Below are 17,672 nucleotides of genomic sequence, written 5' to 3'. Positions count from 1 at the left end.
ATCTCAACACTGCTAACCAAAAACAAAATAGTACAAACACAAAAGTTTGCTTTTAAATTAACTGAAAAACAAAAGAAAGAAAGAAGGTTCTATTTTAGTTGATTGTGATTTCTGAGATTGGTTTCAAAATGTTGCTTTGAATTTATTTTATTTTATTTTAAAAGTTATTCGGAATTAGCAATGTTTAGGTTGTAAGATTTTAGGTTCATAGGAAATAGATTGCTAATGTGCACCCTGTAATGACAAAAAAATTGCAATCTGATCAGCTTTCAATCCAGATTATTTACCGATGTTGATGGACCAATTACATGACATATAAGTTTATTGCTGCCACTGCATGATTAATGTAGATAAAGTATATTTACCTTCCATTGGAAAAGGTGTGTTTATGTGTCTCTAGCCGCTAGAATGTGTCATGCTGCGGTAATTTCTTCATTGCAAATAAAGCTATCGTGAGTGCAATTGGCAAGGAAATTCAGCCAAAAAAAGAAAGGCAAGGAAGTACATGAAACGTGGAGCATCGGAACTTGATGCACTGAGTGGACCATAAAAAGAACCTTGTGAGGATTACATGAAACGTGTAGCCATTAGGTTTTTAATTTTTTTTTTCAAATTGTGGCTGGGCAGTTGGCATGCACTAGCGCATGTAATTGTCAATTTGAAAATTAATAATTTATTTGTTTTATAAAGTAAAATATTTTTCAAAAAATGGTTTCTTATTTAAGATGTTTGTTTTTTTTTTGCATATAAATGTAATCAAACTTATAAATTTTTTTCCATTAACTATAAAATTCTTTATAAAATGTTATAAAATGTTTTACTTAAAAAAATTTGGTAAAACATTTTCAAAAAACATATAGTGTCTCCCCCTCCCCCCCCCCCCCCCCATTTGTTGGCTAGGTCCATTGATTTGGTGGCTGGATGATCGATGTTGGCGTTTTTCTTTTGGTAGCTGAAGTCGGCATTCTGGCAATCGATACTACATGTTTGATCATTGGAGCCCTTGTTCCAGTGGCAGTAACCAGTGGTCTAGTGACCAGAGTAGCTATTCGGATGATTGGTGCTACTGGTCAACGGAGATGCCACTCCGATAGCATTTGCTGGTTGTTGGAGCTGATGTTCTAGTGACCGGTTTTGGCATTTTGGTTATTGGAGACACCGTTTCAACAATAGTCACTAGTGGTGTGGTCCGGTCATTCGAGCCACCATTTTGGTTGCTAATTTTGACAATTTGGTTATTGAAATTTTGACACTAATCAGCCACCAGTTTTTGTGGTTTGTTTGAAGAATTTTACATGTCAAACAAAATATTTAAAATTATTTTACATTTGAAAACATTTTACTTTAAGATAGACTAAACGAAACGTAAGCTTTAGTTGTGCACTATAGATCATATGTTTGAATTTTATTTTTAAAAATGGGTTAGATCCCACAAAAAAAAATTGGTCTATGAATCAACTCATTTTTACTTTGGGATCAAAACATTCAGGTTCGAACGGGTCATGGGTGTCTCATGCATAACTTTAATGTGTGATTGGAGGCGCTATATGGTGTACCCGGCATATATGCCGGGTCACTCATACAGGGGCGGGTCCCACACACTGTGGGGCCCGACCCTGTGTGAGACACCCGGCATATATGCCGGGTACAAGATATATTTTTCGGTGTGATTGGGCTAGCAAATGTACAGTATCTACTCAGCTTTACCTGACCTATTTGATAGTCCTATAATCGATTTCTTATTCTTCTTATCAACCGGTCTCACGTGTGCGAAACATAGTACACGCGGTCATCCACTGAGAAATATATTAGTACAAAGTAGAAACTAAAAAGCAGGCAGTCTTTAAAAAGTTAAATTATAAAATTTAAAATGTTTACTTAAACTGCAATTAACAGGCAGTTGAGACCAAAAAAAAATGGAAAAAAAAAAAAAACAAGTGGCAGTTGAATAGGAAAAAAGAAAAAGAGGAACCTAGGATGTCTCAATTATAAAAAAGAAAAGAAAAGTGTGAGAAGGTGGGAATGGTTATGGAATGCAGTTGGGGAATGGGAAATAATTGGGAATGTATGTTTTTATCTAAGTAGTAGTGTTTTTATCTAAGTAGTAGTGTCTTTATTTGTTTTTGAAGTGAAAATTGGTTTTTAGTATGAAGAAGAATTGATACAAGTGTGCCATTGTCCCCACTACCCAGAAAAAATGTCACTTTTATAGATTCATCAGATCGGATCCTGCGGCGAGTGTAAGTGAAAGAAAAGAGAAAGTCCTGCCACCTGAACACACACACACACACACACACACACTTTTCTTTTCTTTTTTTATTAATTAAGTCAGAACAAGTGCAGATTCTCTTTTCTTCTTCTTTTGTGTTTGGTTCCTGAGTTCGCTTTCTTTTTAATTCGTTTTTCTTTACTCAAATCAAACAAATAAACTAAAAACTCCTCCTTCTCTTGTATAGAATGTAGGTACTTCTGTTTCATTTCTGGGCCTTTTTTCTTGCTTTGGAAGTGTCAATAGCTACATTTTCTTCACCTTTTTTTAAAATTTTTTTTTTTTTTTTTTATCTGGGTCTTTTAATTCATACCCCAAAACTGCTTTGTTTTTAAATTATTTGTTGATTTATGATATGGGTTTATGGTTTTATTGAAATTCAAGTTACCATCTTTACATTAGGATCATAAATTTTTTTCTTCTTCTTGATAAAAGGGTATGTGAGATTGATTTCTGGAATGATAGAAACTATATAGGTGAATGGGGGCTCAGTCAGTGGGATCTCAAGGTGGTGGTGTTAGTACTGTCCAAATGCACAAGTCACAGTCACTGGCTCGCCAAGGCTCCTTGTACAGCCTCACCCTTGATGAGGTTCATACCCAGCTTGGTGATTTGGGGAAGCCATTAGGCAGCATGAATCTGGATGAGCTTCTCAAGACTGTGTGGACTGCAGAAGCTACTCAGGTCCCTGATAATAGTAATAATGTCATTTCTGGTTCAGCTTCGGGTCTGCATAAGCAGGGAAGCTTAACATTTTCAAGGGATCTGAGCAAGAAGACTGTTGATGAGGTGTGGAAAGATATTCAGCATAAGAACATCAAGTACAGTGATCAAGAGAGGAATAAGGTTCAGGAGAAAAATCCTACTCTTGGTGAAATAACCCTTGAGGATTTTTTGGTGAAAGCTGGGGTAGTCACTGAATCTTATAATAATAATAACAATAATAATTGTGAGAAAGGCAATGCTGCTGCTGGTGTTTTAGGGGTTGATTCAATTGCTGCACCCCAACATAGTCATTGGATGCAAATGCAATTTCAGCTCCCTTCAGTGCAGCAACAGCAGCAGAATATGATGGTTCTTATGCATCATCCAGTTCCGGTTCAGGTTCAGCAGCAGCCTCTTCCTGTTATGGATGCACCATACTCGGATACCCACATGACAATGTCTCCCACTTCTTTGATTGGCACATTATCGGATACTCAGACGCCGGGGCGGAAAAGGGGGGCTACTGGGGAAGTGGTTGAGAGGACTGTTGAAAGGAGGCAGAAGAGAATGATTAAGAATAGGGAATCTGCAGCTCGGTCTAGAGCAAGAAAGCAGGTCAAGTTTTAAATACTAAATCCCCCACCCAAAAAAAAAAAATCCCTTCTGTTTGTTTTATATGTTTTCCCTGTGATCTTAGAAGATAATTATGTTGATGGACAGGCTTATACACATGAGCTGGAGAACAAAGTCTCACGTCTGGAAGAGGAGAATGAAAGGCTTAGAAGACAGAAGGTAGGAACAATTTGGCTGTTCATTCTTGTTTAGTTGATTTTCCTGCATCTTGGTTGTTGTAAAGCTAACAGTTCGTCATCCACTCCATCTCTTGTTCATCACATTAGCTGGAGTCTCTATCGGTTGTGTTACATTTTGGATTAATGATGTCTTTTATGTGTGATAACATCCAATTCAAATGATTCTAGTAACATAGATTGATTTTTGCACTAGATTTTTAAGTTCTGAGGTTGAATAAGAGGAAGTATTCTGTCAGATTAGTAGTTCAATGTGTAGCTAATCATGAAGGGGCAAATTGAACCAATGGGAAACCTTATCAAATTTAAGTGATAAAAATGGTTTGTCTAGGATTTTATTATTATTATTATTATTTATCAATTATATTAGCTTTTATATGAATTTTGGTCTTGAGATGATTTGGGGGATTGATCTGTATAGTATGAGGCTGGGAAATTTTTCTTCTGCTCTAGATTGCATTTTGTATCTATATACTTCAATTATAACCTTGGTCCCAAATTAGTATAGCAATATAATTTACTCCAATGAATGTTTTTGATCAGTATATTTTTCTCCAATAAGATTTGGTAAAATGAGATGACACTTTGGGAAAAAAGTTCTGAGATGATTTGTACTTTGGTATCCTTCATCTTTTACATCTGCTTTCATTTGCTTCAACAACCTCCCTTTTCAATCCCCCCACTTTGATAGTATGGATACCTTATTTAACTTGTCATGGTGATTTCTCTGTATGAACTTTATGTATAGCAAAGCAGAGTTAGCAAAGTAGGTTACTGCCTTAGCGATTCGCCATCATGTATTTCTGATGTGACATGTGGAACAGCTTTGTTGCAAACACTAATTTTTTCAATCCTGAACTTTCCAAATTTCTCTTTCCTTCTTTGCGATTTTTTAGTGGAACAAATAACAATGCTGTCAGGAAGCATAGATAATTTCATGGGTTTATACTTTGTAATGTCATTGCATGATAGATAAGATAAAAGTCAAATAACCAGACACATGTATATCCTATTGAAAAGTATATTACAAGTTAACCAAGCCAGATACAAAATATAAAGGAACTTCTGGTAGCACCTTTGTTTGATAGAGTTTGAGAAACTAAGTTTGGTTGAATTTAAGATACATAGCTTCTTGGTGCTTGTCTTGCATACTACACATGGTCATTTAAGATACATAAATCCATGGAGGAATAGCTGGGATAGGAGCTCAGGGAGAAGGCTTTATGCTTTTGTTACGGAAAACATTTTCCTGTTTTGGAGAGCAGCTCTATTATAGAGGACTTCTTCCAAACAAATATAACTTTGAAAATTTCAGGCAGTATTTTTTCTCAAGTTTAGTAGTTATCTGCTGCCATGTTACTGAAAAGGTATTGATGCTGGACAATATCAAACGGGGATAAAGGGTAAAATTGATTAAAAGGAAAATGATAACCCCTAGGAATCAGCACCTAGGGCTTTGTCTAGAATTGGGCATACGTAATCTTTTCCTTCATTCTACTCTATCTAAATTTATACTCTTTGTTACTCTGTTAATTGAAATGTCTTTTTTTGTTACTTCTACTAATTTGATTTTTGGTCTTTCTCTACCTTTTTACGTTTCCTCAAATTGGATCAACTCACTCTCTCTTACTTGTGCCTTAGTTGCTCTCCTTTGAACACGACCGTACCCGTGCTCGTATCTTTAAGCAAATTTTCTCATTTCGAATTTTTTCCTATCTTTCCATGTATTTCCACTTATCTATCTTAAAGTTCTCCTTTCAGCTACACTCACTCTATGAATATATTACTTCTTAACAGTCCAACATTTGGTACCATAGAGCATAGCTGATTCCATGACAGTCTTATAAAATTTTCTCTTTAACTTAATAGGTATTCTATGATTACACAACACTTTTGATGCACTTCTCCACTTCGTCCACCCTCCACCCTGCTCTTATCCTATGATTCACATCCTCTTTAAAGAAAAACTTAGGAATCAGCACCTAAGTTGCTATCAGCACCCAGCAAATCGATTGTGTAGCCTGGGAGTCTTTTGGAAATCCACCTCACTCATTGCCACCACCAAATTGAGTTGCTCGACCAAGTTTTCTGCAAGATTCACAACCCCTTTGTTGGTTAACTTTGATTGTGTAGACCAAGAAAAAAAAAAAAAAACAGAAAATCAAAACATGAACATGACTGCAAGCGCAGGTTATCCCATTAATTAAAGTTCAAACATCGCAATCCAACCCAAAACAAACAAACCCAATAACCCCAAAAAAAAAAAAAAAAGTACCCATTTCGTCCCAATTAAGAACCAAAACTTAAACTATCTTTAAGCCCCACCCTTTCCAAGGTCTATGACCCATCTAGTGTCGTCATGAGCTGTACACGATGGGGTCGAGTTTCTCTCACCCCAAGACAGTTGATGTATACGCTAGACTAATGTCTAGAAAGCACAGACACTTCATTGGAGGTGCCATACTTGTGTTGGACACAGGACACACCTAGGACACTTTTGCACCCATGTCCCAGCTGTGTCCTTTTTGTGTTTTTGAAAAATTGCAGGTTTCGACTGGGACACTTATCTTTTATTTCTTTTTAGTTTTAATCTTGAATAGTTATCTAGTTATCTTTTATTTACTCTTTTAGATCTTATTATTTGATTTTTATTCAAATTTCTAAATATCATATATTAGTTATGAATTCACTTCATTATCCTTAATTGCTCTTAAAATGATATATGTTTAACTTTATATGAAAAAATAAATGCTTAACAATATTTAAAAATAAATATAAAAACATATTTAATAATGAATTAATATATGTATCCTCTCCATGTCCTAATTTTTCAAAGATTGCTGTGTCAATGTGTCGTACCCATAGTGTGCCCATATCCATGTCCATGCTTCATAGATTAATGTTGATTGATGCCATTGATACAGATCATGAGATTTCAAAATGTTATTTGATTGGTAAGTTACATGCACCCAATGGGTCGTGAACTCACGACTTACAAGGGGAGGGAATTGGCGGAGGGAGTTGCCAGTTGAGCTAGAGCTAATTGGTAATTATGAGATTTGAAATTATGGGATTTGATTACTATTTATGTTTGGATTTCCCTGATTTGATGTAATATGGTATCCTTTTTATAGGCCCCAGTAATAAACATAATTGTTATGTTGAATTTGATGAATAAAGATATTCTCTCTCTCTCTCTCTCTCTCTCTCTCTCTCTCTCTCTCTCTCTCTCTCTCTCTATGTTCAATCAAATTTAGGTGGTGAAGCTAGTGTTATGTTTTTGCCCTCTTTCCTTATTCTTGCAACCCGTCCTACGTCAGACTGGTAGCCTTTTATCTAGTTCTAGGGAGTCATGTGACAATTATATAGGGATATCTAGAACAGAGTGTCATCCCTGTTTAGGTTTGCATCCTCTTTGATAACCTAAGCCTCTCCAGACTCTAGGTTAGGCTATGCTTTTGGCTAAAACAAGCACTAGGTGTTCTATTGCATTGCATTATAGCACTGTACGGGCTAGTTATTTCAAACATTTACTGTGGAAATATGTTAGATTATTACTTCATGCTGTGTCAAATAACATAAAAACAGATCAATGATGCTGGGAATGTTAACATTAATTTTATAAGTCATATGAATCATATGAGTTATTCCACCTTCTTTCCTGTTTATAACCATCTTAGTAAATAAGATAGAGAAGAATGGAGACTTTTCCTTTTGGGCATTTTGCATTAGACCATTTTTTCTTAGCAAGAGAATAATGATGTGGACTTGTTGAGGCCTTAGTTCTTGTTTTTTAATGTCATATGCTGAAGGCTACTTGGAAGTTTTGAATTTTGGAACTGTGTAACATCACAGGGCAAAAAACGCAATGTGATCATGAGCCAAAATTTTGATGAATTTGATATTGACATATTGACAGGGCAACATTCCACTGGAAAAGCCTCCCACTGCCACTTTTCCTCGTGTGCTTTGTTCATTAGGATTCCATTATAGACATCCAACCCAGCCATTCATTTTAGCTATCTTCTTTGAATTCTTCTCAAGTCTCCTAGAATTATGAATAGTGTTTTTGTGATTGGATGGCCTATTTGGTTACCATTGTGTTCAAATTACCTGATCTCAACATGCTATTATAATTCACATGAGAAACTGGACATTTCTGCATTCCCAGTAAAGATTATACCTGTAATCTTAGTTTTGTGTTGTCAGCTATCTTCTGAGTTGGAATAGTTGGAATGTGTTATGTTTTGTATCTCGATTACTTACAGTGTACAATCGATTATGACTTGTTGGCTTAGTCAAGTGTTATGTTTGTGTTGCGGTTTACTTTTCTGCTGCAGGATGACTGCCCTGTATATATTTGTGTTTGAATTTAGTTTTTCTGTCATTGAATGAAATTGACTCTGATAATGGGACTGTGACTTGTTGGCTTAGTCAAGTGTGTTGCTGTTTACTTTTCTGCTGCAGGATTGACTGCCCTGTATATATTTGTGTTTGAATTTAGTTTTGCTGTCATTGAATGAAATTGACTCTGATAATGGGACTGTGGAAGAATACTGTTCTTTTCCTTCTTTCTTGTTGCTTAAAGAAGCAACATTGTACTTAATTCTTATAGGTTTTTTTTTGGGAAGTGAATATCTCTCTCTGAATTTTCCTTGTAGGAGGAGGAGAAGGTCTTGCCCACTGCACCACCTCCTGAGCCCAAGTATCAGCTCCGCAGGACAAGTTCGGCCCCCATTTGACATCTACATGTCATATATAACCATTACGTTGATACCTTCTGGTTTATGTAGTTCTAATTTTCATCAGCTGACCTTAGTTCTCTCGTCTCCTCAACAATTAGAAGACTATGCTTGTTGTTCCCTTCAAACACTGTCTTCTTGCTAGTGCTGTAGTTCATTAGTCTTTTCATTGTATGTACATTTTATAGTTTCAATTTGGAATTTATGCAGTACCGTATATTTTCTTAAATTCTAAATTGACATCGTCTGTCATCAATATTTGGTTGCCTAGTCTGTAATTTTCTGTTCTCTTGCGACTTAAGGCCATTCTTGCTATGCATTTCTTTTTTCCTTGCAAATGTTTAGATGTGTTCAAATGCTGTTTCATTTAAGATTAACAACAACATATGCCTTGTAATGGTATCTAATGGCTTCTTTAGCACAAAGTATGGAGTTGTTTTGGGACTACGGAGAATCACATTTCAGCAGGGTCACATGGAGATTTCAACAGGTTTATATGTGATCAATGCCTCGTCTTCATATATTTGGTTATATATAGATGTATATACTAGGGATGAACCGTTACACTCCACAGATATCTTGTACTGTCATAATTTTATGAATAGTAGGATGTGTTTGGATTTGAGGATTTAAAATCAAAAAAATTTGAAGTTCAATTGCTAGTATAAATACTTAATATAAATTTAACTACCCGTGATGATTCGATATTTGGAGATTTTGCTTAAGTAAAAATACTCAAATTGTATCTTATGTCTAATGACTCCAAAACACAATTAGAATCCAAATTAGTTTTCAATTTTTTTCTAATTATATGTCAAGTGTCCATAACTTAATCAAGTTTTAATATGACTAGTATGCATTCATGCACTAAAATGACATGTCAATCTAGTTATATTTGATTAATTTTATGTTTGGATGGAGGGAATATTTCAACCATCTTTCCTCTCCTCTTCCCTTGTTTCAAACATATCCTTAATCTTTAAGATCTTGGGTTGTATTCTAAACATTATTAAATGATTATGGATTCATTTTATTATATATTATTACTCTTACATTGATATATACTTAACAATACGCCAAAAATAAATGCTTAATAATATATAAAATTATAATTAAATATATATTTTAGTAATTTTAATATATGAATCTCATCTTTACCATTTCAAAGTTGTAGGGTCATTGGGTCCAGGAATGTGTGTGGGATTGGCCCAAGAGTATTTCTTTTTCTTTTTTGGGCTAAAGACCCAATTTGAAGACACTGAATGGTCTGAGGATGTAAAAATGTCGACTTATAAAGCAATACAAATAAGTAAAAAAGTGATACCCGAACAAGTATGTCTAAGAATATAGTCCGAGGAGGATTATGTCCTCGGCTATGTAAAGCGGAGGTAGGAGAAGGGCTAGTTAAACATCCACGGACAATATGCTAGAAAATCCTATGGAAAGGGTAACACATAGGTAAATGTAGAGGATAAGAAGAAGGGAGGTGGAATATCTAAGATAAAGCTGTTGCCACCGCCCCTTCTGACTGTGGGTTTGGGCTCAAATTGTGTCCTTACAAAAGTTTTTTAGAAGGGATAAATGCACTTTCCACCATTTAAGTTTGGTTTGAGAAATGAGCAAATATTCTTAATCAGTTACTTTCTTAGTAAATATTTTGAAGAAGTTATTAGTCGCGTACATCACAAGGAAAAGAAAATGTTGAGAATTGCATTATTGTTTTGAAAGTAATTGCTCATTTTTTAAATATATAGAGAGAAATTTGTTGGTTTTAAAGAGAGAAAGTTGTGAACTACCTTTTAAAAAAAAAAGAATGCTACGTTCACAATATTTTTACAACAAATCACAGGTGGTTAGTTGTTATTGGTTCAAATTTGAACTTAATACTAAGATTATTTTTTTACTCCAACAATAACAACTAGTAATAACCTGTCACTTATGATTTATTGTAAAAACGTTGTGAAAATATTGTGAACATATCATTTCTCTTAAAGAAAACATAGAGATGAAAATATTTTTTTACCCCATTTTTTTTTGAGAAAGTTTCAACCTATGGCATTCACTCTTGATAATTACTCTTTATTATATAACCATAAAAAATTTTACCAGCTGAACTAACTGAAACCCATTTTTCCCTCATCTTTTAGAAAGTAGTGATTAATTATACCCACATTAAAATTCTTTAGAAAAAAAACCTATATGTATAAACTTTTTTATTTAATACGGTTTTCTTTTTTTTATTGATATAAGATAAAAATTCTACTCTATCTTAATCTAAATGTATACATATGTAAAACTCCCTAGTAAAAACTTGAATCCCAAACTTTATCTCCTCATCTGACGATCAGTTATAATTTTATAATGATAGTGTGAATACTAAGCCAAGAAGGAGGTTAAAAAAAAGAAAAGAAAAAGAAAACTGAAAGCCCCTATATAATACTGTTCTTTTTTATATTCTGTGTCCTGTTTCTATCTAACGCCTTAATAATTGACATACTCTTGGATCACTCACCACCAGCTGCGACTGTACACGCTAGGCCCTCTAAGCTCGGCACCCATTAGTATTATATAAAATCAAAGGTAATTTCTAACTTTACTCAGTCTAAATGTTTGATTTATGTTTAATACATAAGTGTGTAAAGTACTAATCTAATAGGATGGAAATTGATGACACCCATGTGAAGTTTTTGCTAAAATTTCGTTTTTCCCATACTGGGTTTCGTTTTTCTTAAGAGGGTGTGATTGTTTTGGGGTTTATATGCCACTTTTCTGGCTGTTTGAATATGGCTTCAAGTTTGGGGTTTGGTTGATCTTTATGTATTTGATGGTTTTATTATATAATTTTCAAGTTGAATTGTTAACTTTTAAAGTTGGGTTCTTTGAGCTTTTATGGATTATGTTGGACTTTTAGAGTATGGATTCAGGAACTCTATTTTTTTTTTTTTAAATTTATAAATAAGTAATAAAAATATATATAAAAATAAGAAAAAGGAGTCACCCAAGTAAACAGGAAATATACTAGGGTAAACAATCAGTTACAAAAATTACATAAAACTAATAAATCAACAACAGAAAAAAGAAAAGAATAGAAAAGAATTGTCAAGGCTGACAGCCAGTATGGGTTCAGGAACCCTAGCCTAGCCTACCTGACATACACCATATTAATGAAGTACAAGTTGATTTTTTGTGGATGATTTGGCACTAAATACACATTTAGGTTTTTGATATTTAATTTGAATTGTGAAATAGATCTATTTCAAATGGAGAGGATCCTAATGCCTTATGTGATAGGTATAGGGAGGCCTAAAGCCCTTTTTGGGGAACAAGATGAAATGGAAATATTTTATTTCAGGGTTTAGATTTTATTTCTTGGGTTTAACGGTGTACAAAGTGCCATGTCATTTCAAATTTTAAATGACGTGACAGTGACACTGAATACACCTTTAGATTTGTAAAATATTTAATTTGAACCATGAGATTGATTCATTTCAAATGGAGAGGGTCCTAGTACTTTTTTAATGGTTAGAGCATCACACACTTTTTATGAGTCTAAATTAACTAAGATTAAAGGAAAGTGGGAAATGCTGACTTTTTTGAAATTATGGCTTTTTAGTTGCAACAACCAGTAACTAGGGTTTAATTTGAAACCACCTTTTTTGTTTATTTATAAATGTGATACATCTATTTTCTGAAAACTGTACTTATGGATTTCAGGGTCCCATGTTTGTGTTTTCTTAATCATTGCCTTGTTACACTCTTCATTGAATGCAGGCAGTGTGTGCATTAGATAGATGAAAAACCAGAGCAGTTATGTACCTCCCTCTTATGTTCCATTGGAACAATCAGATGCTGAAGCAGAGATCGTTCCACGCGATGAAGGTGCTGCCACGCATGGTCACGTTAGCAATGGGCCAACACAATGGTCTTCTGGAATCTGTGCTTGTTTTGATGACATGCAGAGCTGTACGCTACTTTTTGCCTTGTGACCTTGATTTATCAGAAGATAAAAAATTATGAAGGTGCCTCTTGAATATGGCAATTGATAAAAAAAAATAAAAAATTGTTTTATTTATTGCTTGGTTTCAGGTTTATGTTCTATTACTACCATTTATCTATTTATTTTATCATGGTTTTACCTCTAAAATGAAATGCTATATCTCCTCCTCTTATAAGAATAGAGTGAAGAGTGTGGTCATGAGTTCAAGACTTATTAGGTGTTTGTGTAACTTATTGATCAAGAAGAGGATGGGGGGGGGGGGGGGGTGTCTGAAAGAGAGACCAACATGCTATCTAGACTTGGGTACATAAAAGCTCAATAAATGTATATCTGAGAGCCAAAGCCTGTATATGACATACTTCATCAAATTGTAGATTTAAGTTGCTTAGAAATGTTCATATCTTTTGTGGGTGATTGAGATATAATGTATTAAGAATATATAGCACCCACTTGGATTTGTTACTCATCTTTATGAAGTTAAATTTATTTCCTTTGAAGGTGGATAAAATATCATTTATAGCTTTTGTTGAAAAAAAAATACTAATTTGATAATGGTGTCATAGATTTCAGGTGTGTTCAATGGTGAACACTACCCTTTCAATGTCATACTTTAATTGTTCAAGTTGGCTAGGACTAGGAGTGTCCTTAGTTTGATATCATGTAAGATCTGCTAGGAAATAGGCAAACCTGATGAGATTAATGCTATTTATGCATTAGGAATTATGAAAAAACCTAAATGGATTATAATACAACAATTTCTTACCAAGTTGATAATGTGTGATGACCTTGAACTGTGCAATTCTTGCTTCACTAAAATCCATGATAAAAAAAACAAGCGCCAAACTCTAGTAGGATTTTGTAAGATATATACTAAGCTTGTGTGGAGGGAAATCTATCTATGTGTTCTTATGGTGGGTTTAAGGTAAGGACTGTTTGAGGATTTAGGGTTTAGAACATTTAGAAAGAAGGGTTAATGACTAGGGTTACAATAGAGAAGGGAAAAGATTTGGTTTGGATTCGCAAAAGATGTGAAAAGAAATTGAAATTGAATATTCCACAAATATGTGAACGATTCATGTGAATAATAGTCTGCACAGTGCATGTGACAGTAGCATGAACGATGATAGAATATCAAAGAGAGGAGAAAGGGAGAAAAGAAAAGGAGGGAAGAACACAATAAGGCAACATGCCTCAACACTCAAATCGCTTTTTATTTTTATTAATCCACTTCATCTTATTTGAAAACTATAAACATACATATATAGACTAAAAATCTTAACGGTAACAATATAAAACCAGAACTCTTTTGACTGGTAAACCAGATCCTAATTAAATTCCAAAACACACATAAAAGCTTATAAATAAAGAAGGACTTATCTATTAATAAATAAATAAAAAAACCCAAGGCCCACAACTATGACCCACAATCAACTGTTACAAAATTACAGAAATATCCTTGAATCTAGAAAAATCCAGTTAAAACTTAAAATAAGTAATAACCAGATTAACTACCAGGGACACCTACTTTTTTATCTTAAGCTTTTAAAGAGGAAATATTTTCTCTTGCCCTGCAAGAGTTGTGGTATCAACATTTGTTAGAACATCATTCATAGCAGACCATGGTCAATATATCCTAGCTGCACTCTAGTTATTATCAGCACATTGTGTTGATCAGAAATTGGCATTTGCTTTGTCTTGACAGAAGATGGTCCTAGTGGCACTCTAGTTATTACGTCATGTGGTGTTCTTGTTTGTTGTTTGCAAAGTGGCATACATATTTTAAAATTTATCTTTGTCTAAATGAAACTTTCGCTTGAGGTTTACTTATCTGTTTCTGTAGCAGGACAGTTGGCTCCTTAAGTCAACTGTCTTGCTACCGTGTATTGTCAAAGGATGTTGATTGGCCAGGTATACTGGGTGCTTAATCCTGGAATTATGAGGCTCACCCAGTAATACTTGAAATTTCTCACCCAACGTCAACATTTTTTAGTTCTGATTTGGAAGAGACCCTGTACAGGGGCGCGGGGGGAGGTGTTTGTTGAGGACACTTGCTATACCTATGCAGTCATTTTTTTTTTAATTTTTATATTTTCGTAGGATATAAGCATGTAAATGTGCCACATCCCCTTTTTTGTGTGATTATTTTGGATCCTGAAAACACTAATTTGGGTTTTAGTAATATTTTTTCTTAAATTTTGAGCATTACTTTTCATAGTTGGCACTTGGTAGAAACTTGAGATCCTGTGTTGTGAATCTGAAGATCTTCCACATTGGGATGAGGTTCAGGTCTTATGTTCAATTATAGCCAATGGATTAAAGAGAAAATAGTGGCATTCAGATCATGGCAGTGGTTGCTATTTGACATCATGTGCACTGGAGACTGGGATATTGACCTTTGAAACAGAGCGTAGAAACCCCTTGTCTGCTGAAAGAAGTAGAAGGAAAGGGTGTGTGTGTGTGTGAGTGTTTGAGAGAGAGAGAGAGAGGAAAAGGAGTGTTCTGGCAGACTCTGTTTCCACTGACATTCCTTGGCAATCTTAGTCTTACAGAAAAAGGACTTGATCTTCTACACAAAAATTCCTATGCAATCATTGTCTTATGCATATTGTAGATGGTATGTTTCTAGAAAAAGGAGTATGCTGGTAGTCTGTTTCTACTGATATTCCTTGGAGAAAATTTTCTTACAAAAAAAGGAGTATGTTGATTCTTCCATTCTTCTTGATTCTCCTATGCAACCCAGGTCTTATACAAACTGCATTGGAACCATGCCAGTCATCTTTAAGGATGGATGAAGGGTTGAGATTTTTTGATGTAATAGCCCAGTCTTTATGATCTGACCACTAGTGAGGTTTCCTATTGTAAATGCTGTTCATCTCTGTCAAATGTCAAATATAGCTTTTGTTGGTCTATTCTCCAACAGACCCACATCCTTCTCATCTTTGGTCAATTAAATCAAATCTTATCATGTACATATCTTTATAGTGCACTTTTATATACATTTTTTTTCAGAAAAATTAGAGAGAAAGATGGTGGGCCGGGGCAGTGGTGGGGGAAGGGGGATAGAAGAAATGTAAAATGCAGTAATAAAGCATTTGGCTTTTTCTAAACAAGAAATGTAATTTTAGGAAGATAAATGGAGGGAGGGAAAAGCTTGTTCATTGGTATATGACGTTTTTTTGTTCTTCTCACTTTTGAAATGACAAAAATGGTCTTTGGGGATTGGGGTGGAGGGTCTGTGATATGATTTCTCCCAATGGATGTAGGCATACTGGGGTAAGTTCTAGAATGTAGAATTTTTAAGGGGAAACTACACATTGCCCACTTGTGATATGGGACAAGTTCCTGTTGTTTAGAAAGTTACACTTTACCAACCTAAGGTTCATCCTGTTAACATTCTATCAAATGCCATTAATTTATGCACATGCAAATCATGTGCTTTGAGAAAATGTATTTACCTACAGCTAGCACTTTACTCATCAATGATTTAGAAAAATGACACTTTATCTGCATTTGGTAATTATGATGCTGTAATTATGATTGTTGATAGCATGTTAAATTTTAATGACAAAGTACAAGAGACTTCAGTTGGGGAAACCAGACTATAACTCCATACTCTGGGTTGGAAAAGTGTATTTGCCCATAATTAATCAACAGTCTGCAAGTGAACAATCATTTCAATATTATTTAAAGGAGGATATTGCAGTTTTATATTTTAACTTTTAAGCCTCTATGTTTGTTAAAAATTGAGAATATCAGCTAACTGCAATTTGTTATCATGGTACAGGTTGTATAGGTCTATTTTGTCCTTGCTTTCTGTTTGGAAAGAATGCAGAATTTCTTGGTTCTGGAACTCTGATGGGATCATGCGCAACCCATTTTGTTTTGTGGGCGCTTTTCAATTCTCTCTGTTGCCTGTTAACTGAAGGCATTTTTTTCGGTTTTCCTGGATGCTTTGTTGCATGTTATGCATGTGGCTATCGTCAGGCCCTACGGTCAAAGTACAATTTGCAGGTATGACATTTACATCTGTGTAGCAGATATAGTCTTTTTATTTGTTAAAAATTTTGATTTTTGCCCCATTTTCATGCTTTCAAGCTACTTGGCCATCGTAAACATAATTACTTGCATAGTAGTTACTTGGCTACCTGAAAATTATAGCTGATATTCTTCTTTAGATAGGAAAATGAACATTTGTGACAAAATTAAACCTTTACAGTACTATATAAATCAAATTACTATAAGAACCTGTAGCAATTTATTCCTTAACTGAGTAGATTAGGTTGCTCTTAATGGACAATTGTTCTATTCCATTGAATGGTCTGATAAAATTGTTGTTGCTAAGACCTTGTTATGGCTTACCATTTCTGTTTGATGTCTTATGAAGGAAGCACCATGCGGGGACTTTGTTACTCATTTTTTCTGCCATTTGTGTGCCATTTGTCAAGAATACCGAGAGATCCGTGAACGATCTGGTAATTCTGGATCTCCTGATCTGAAGTTGGCTGTAGTCACAGCTCCGCCAGCCCAGACAATGGAATCGATTTCCAAGGAGTAACATGATCCCTTAGAACTTTCATCAAGATATTTCAACAAAAGAAAACATGGAAATCAGTGAGAACCGCCATTATGTTTTGGGCTGTATTTGTGCGTCATGTCCTTGCCACATTACTTTTGATAAACCTACGGAATTTTTCTATGTAGAATGTTATCTTGGTTGTGTCGTGTGATATGAGCTTTGGTACACACTGATTGTCTAATACGCCTCTACTAAATGCTTGTCTTATTGGTAAATGCTAATATTGTTCTATCCGGATTAGTATATTGCTACACCTAATCCGTGGCCAATCCAACTTAAATAAGGTACATGCTCTTATTTAAAATCAAATGGATTTGACAAACGATCTAGGATCCAAGTCCAACGCAATTTTAACGATGGATAGGAAGAATTTATAAGATCAAACTATTTCAACCAAGAGTTGGAGGAGTTTATAGTAAGTGAAGGGTTACTCCCATTCTATCTCAAATAAAAATTGGTTATTATTGACTATTGTTGTGCATGTAATATTATTCAATCTCTATTCGACAAGACTAGGTGTTTAAGCTAGATTAAGATTGAATCGAGTTCAGCTATATAATGTTCGGGTTTAAGC

General features: G+C 34.7%; 2 protein-coding genes across 4 annotated transcripts; both read left to right on the top strand.

Annotated features, from left to right (window-relative positions):
- The first annotated feature begins 1,955 nt into the window (after nucleotides 1-1,955).
- LOC142610771 (ABSCISIC ACID-INSENSITIVE 5-like protein 2) lies at nucleotides 1,956-8,863 on the top strand. 3 transcript variants are annotated; one of them, XM_075782703.1, is made up of 4 exons: nucleotides 1,956-2,240; nucleotides 2,746-3,589; nucleotides 3,695-3,766; nucleotides 8,445-8,863. In XM_075782703.1, exons 2-4 carry the CDS (start codon nucleotides 2,750-2,752, stop codon nucleotides 8,523-8,525), a joined length of 993 nt encoding a protein of 330 aa, XP_075638818.1. In that variant the 5' UTR covers nucleotides 1,956-2,240; nucleotides 2,746-2,749; the 3' UTR covers nucleotides 8,526-8,863. The 3 variants fall into 3 exon arrangements, with proteins under 3 accessions (XP_075638818.1, XP_075638817.1, XP_075638816.1); XM_075782702.1 differs by having other exon boundaries at nucleotides 2,735-3,589; XM_075782701.1 differs by having other exon boundaries at nucleotides 2,705-3,589.
- A 2,103-nt stretch (nucleotides 8,864-10,966) lies between these two features.
- Nucleotides 10,967-17,313, top strand: LOC142611217 (protein PLANT CADMIUM RESISTANCE 10). The gene is made up of 4 exons (XM_075783264.1): nucleotides 10,967-11,105; nucleotides 12,297-12,488; nucleotides 16,307-16,533; nucleotides 16,907-17,313. The coding sequence occupies exons 2-4, from the start codon at nucleotides 12,317-12,319 to the stop codon at nucleotides 17,075-17,077; spliced, it is 570 nt and encodes a 189-aa protein (XP_075639379.1). The 5' UTR covers nucleotides 10,967-11,105; nucleotides 12,297-12,316; the 3' UTR covers nucleotides 17,078-17,313.
- The last annotated feature ends 359 nt before the right edge of the window (nucleotides 17,314-17,672 follow it).

This window comes from Castanea sativa, chromosome 9 (assembly GCF_040712315.1).
Source record: "Castanea sativa cultivar Marrone di Chiusa Pesio chromosome 9, ASM4071231v1".
In the NCBI taxonomy this organism is placed as follows: domain Eukaryota; kingdom Viridiplantae; phylum Streptophyta; class Magnoliopsida; order Fagales; family Fagaceae; genus Castanea; species Castanea sativa.
The sequence above is the reverse complement of the archived record's forward strand: the minus strand, read 5'-3'. Positions and strand labels throughout refer to the sequence as shown.

Excerpts from the sequence above, each read along its gene's own strand:
- LOC142610771 (XM_075782703.1), top strand. The coding sequence starts at position 2,750 with ATGGGGGCTCAGTCAGTGGGATCTCAAGGTGGTGGTGTTAGTACTGTC. Across the intron at positions 3,590-3,694 it reads GGTCTAGAGCAAGAAAGCAG|GCTTATACACATGAGCTGGA; the intron begins GTCAAGTTTTAA and ends GTTGATGGACAG. Across the intron at positions 3,767-8,444 it reads AAAGGCTTAGAAGACAGAAG|GAGGAGGAGAAGGTCTTGCC; the intron begins GTAGGAACAATT and ends TTTTCCTTGTAG.
- LOC142611217 (XM_075783264.1), top strand. The coding sequence starts at position 12,317 with ATGAAAAACCAGAGCAGTTATGTACCTCCCTCTTATGTTCCATTGGAA. Across the intron at positions 12,489-16,306 it reads TTTTGATGACATGCAGAGCT|GTTGTATAGGTCTATTTTGT; the intron begins GTACGCTACTTT and ends ATCATGGTACAG. Across the intron at positions 16,534-16,906 it reads GGTCAAAGTACAATTTGCAG|GAAGCACCATGCGGGGACTT; the intron begins GTATGACATTTA and ends TGTCTTATGAAG.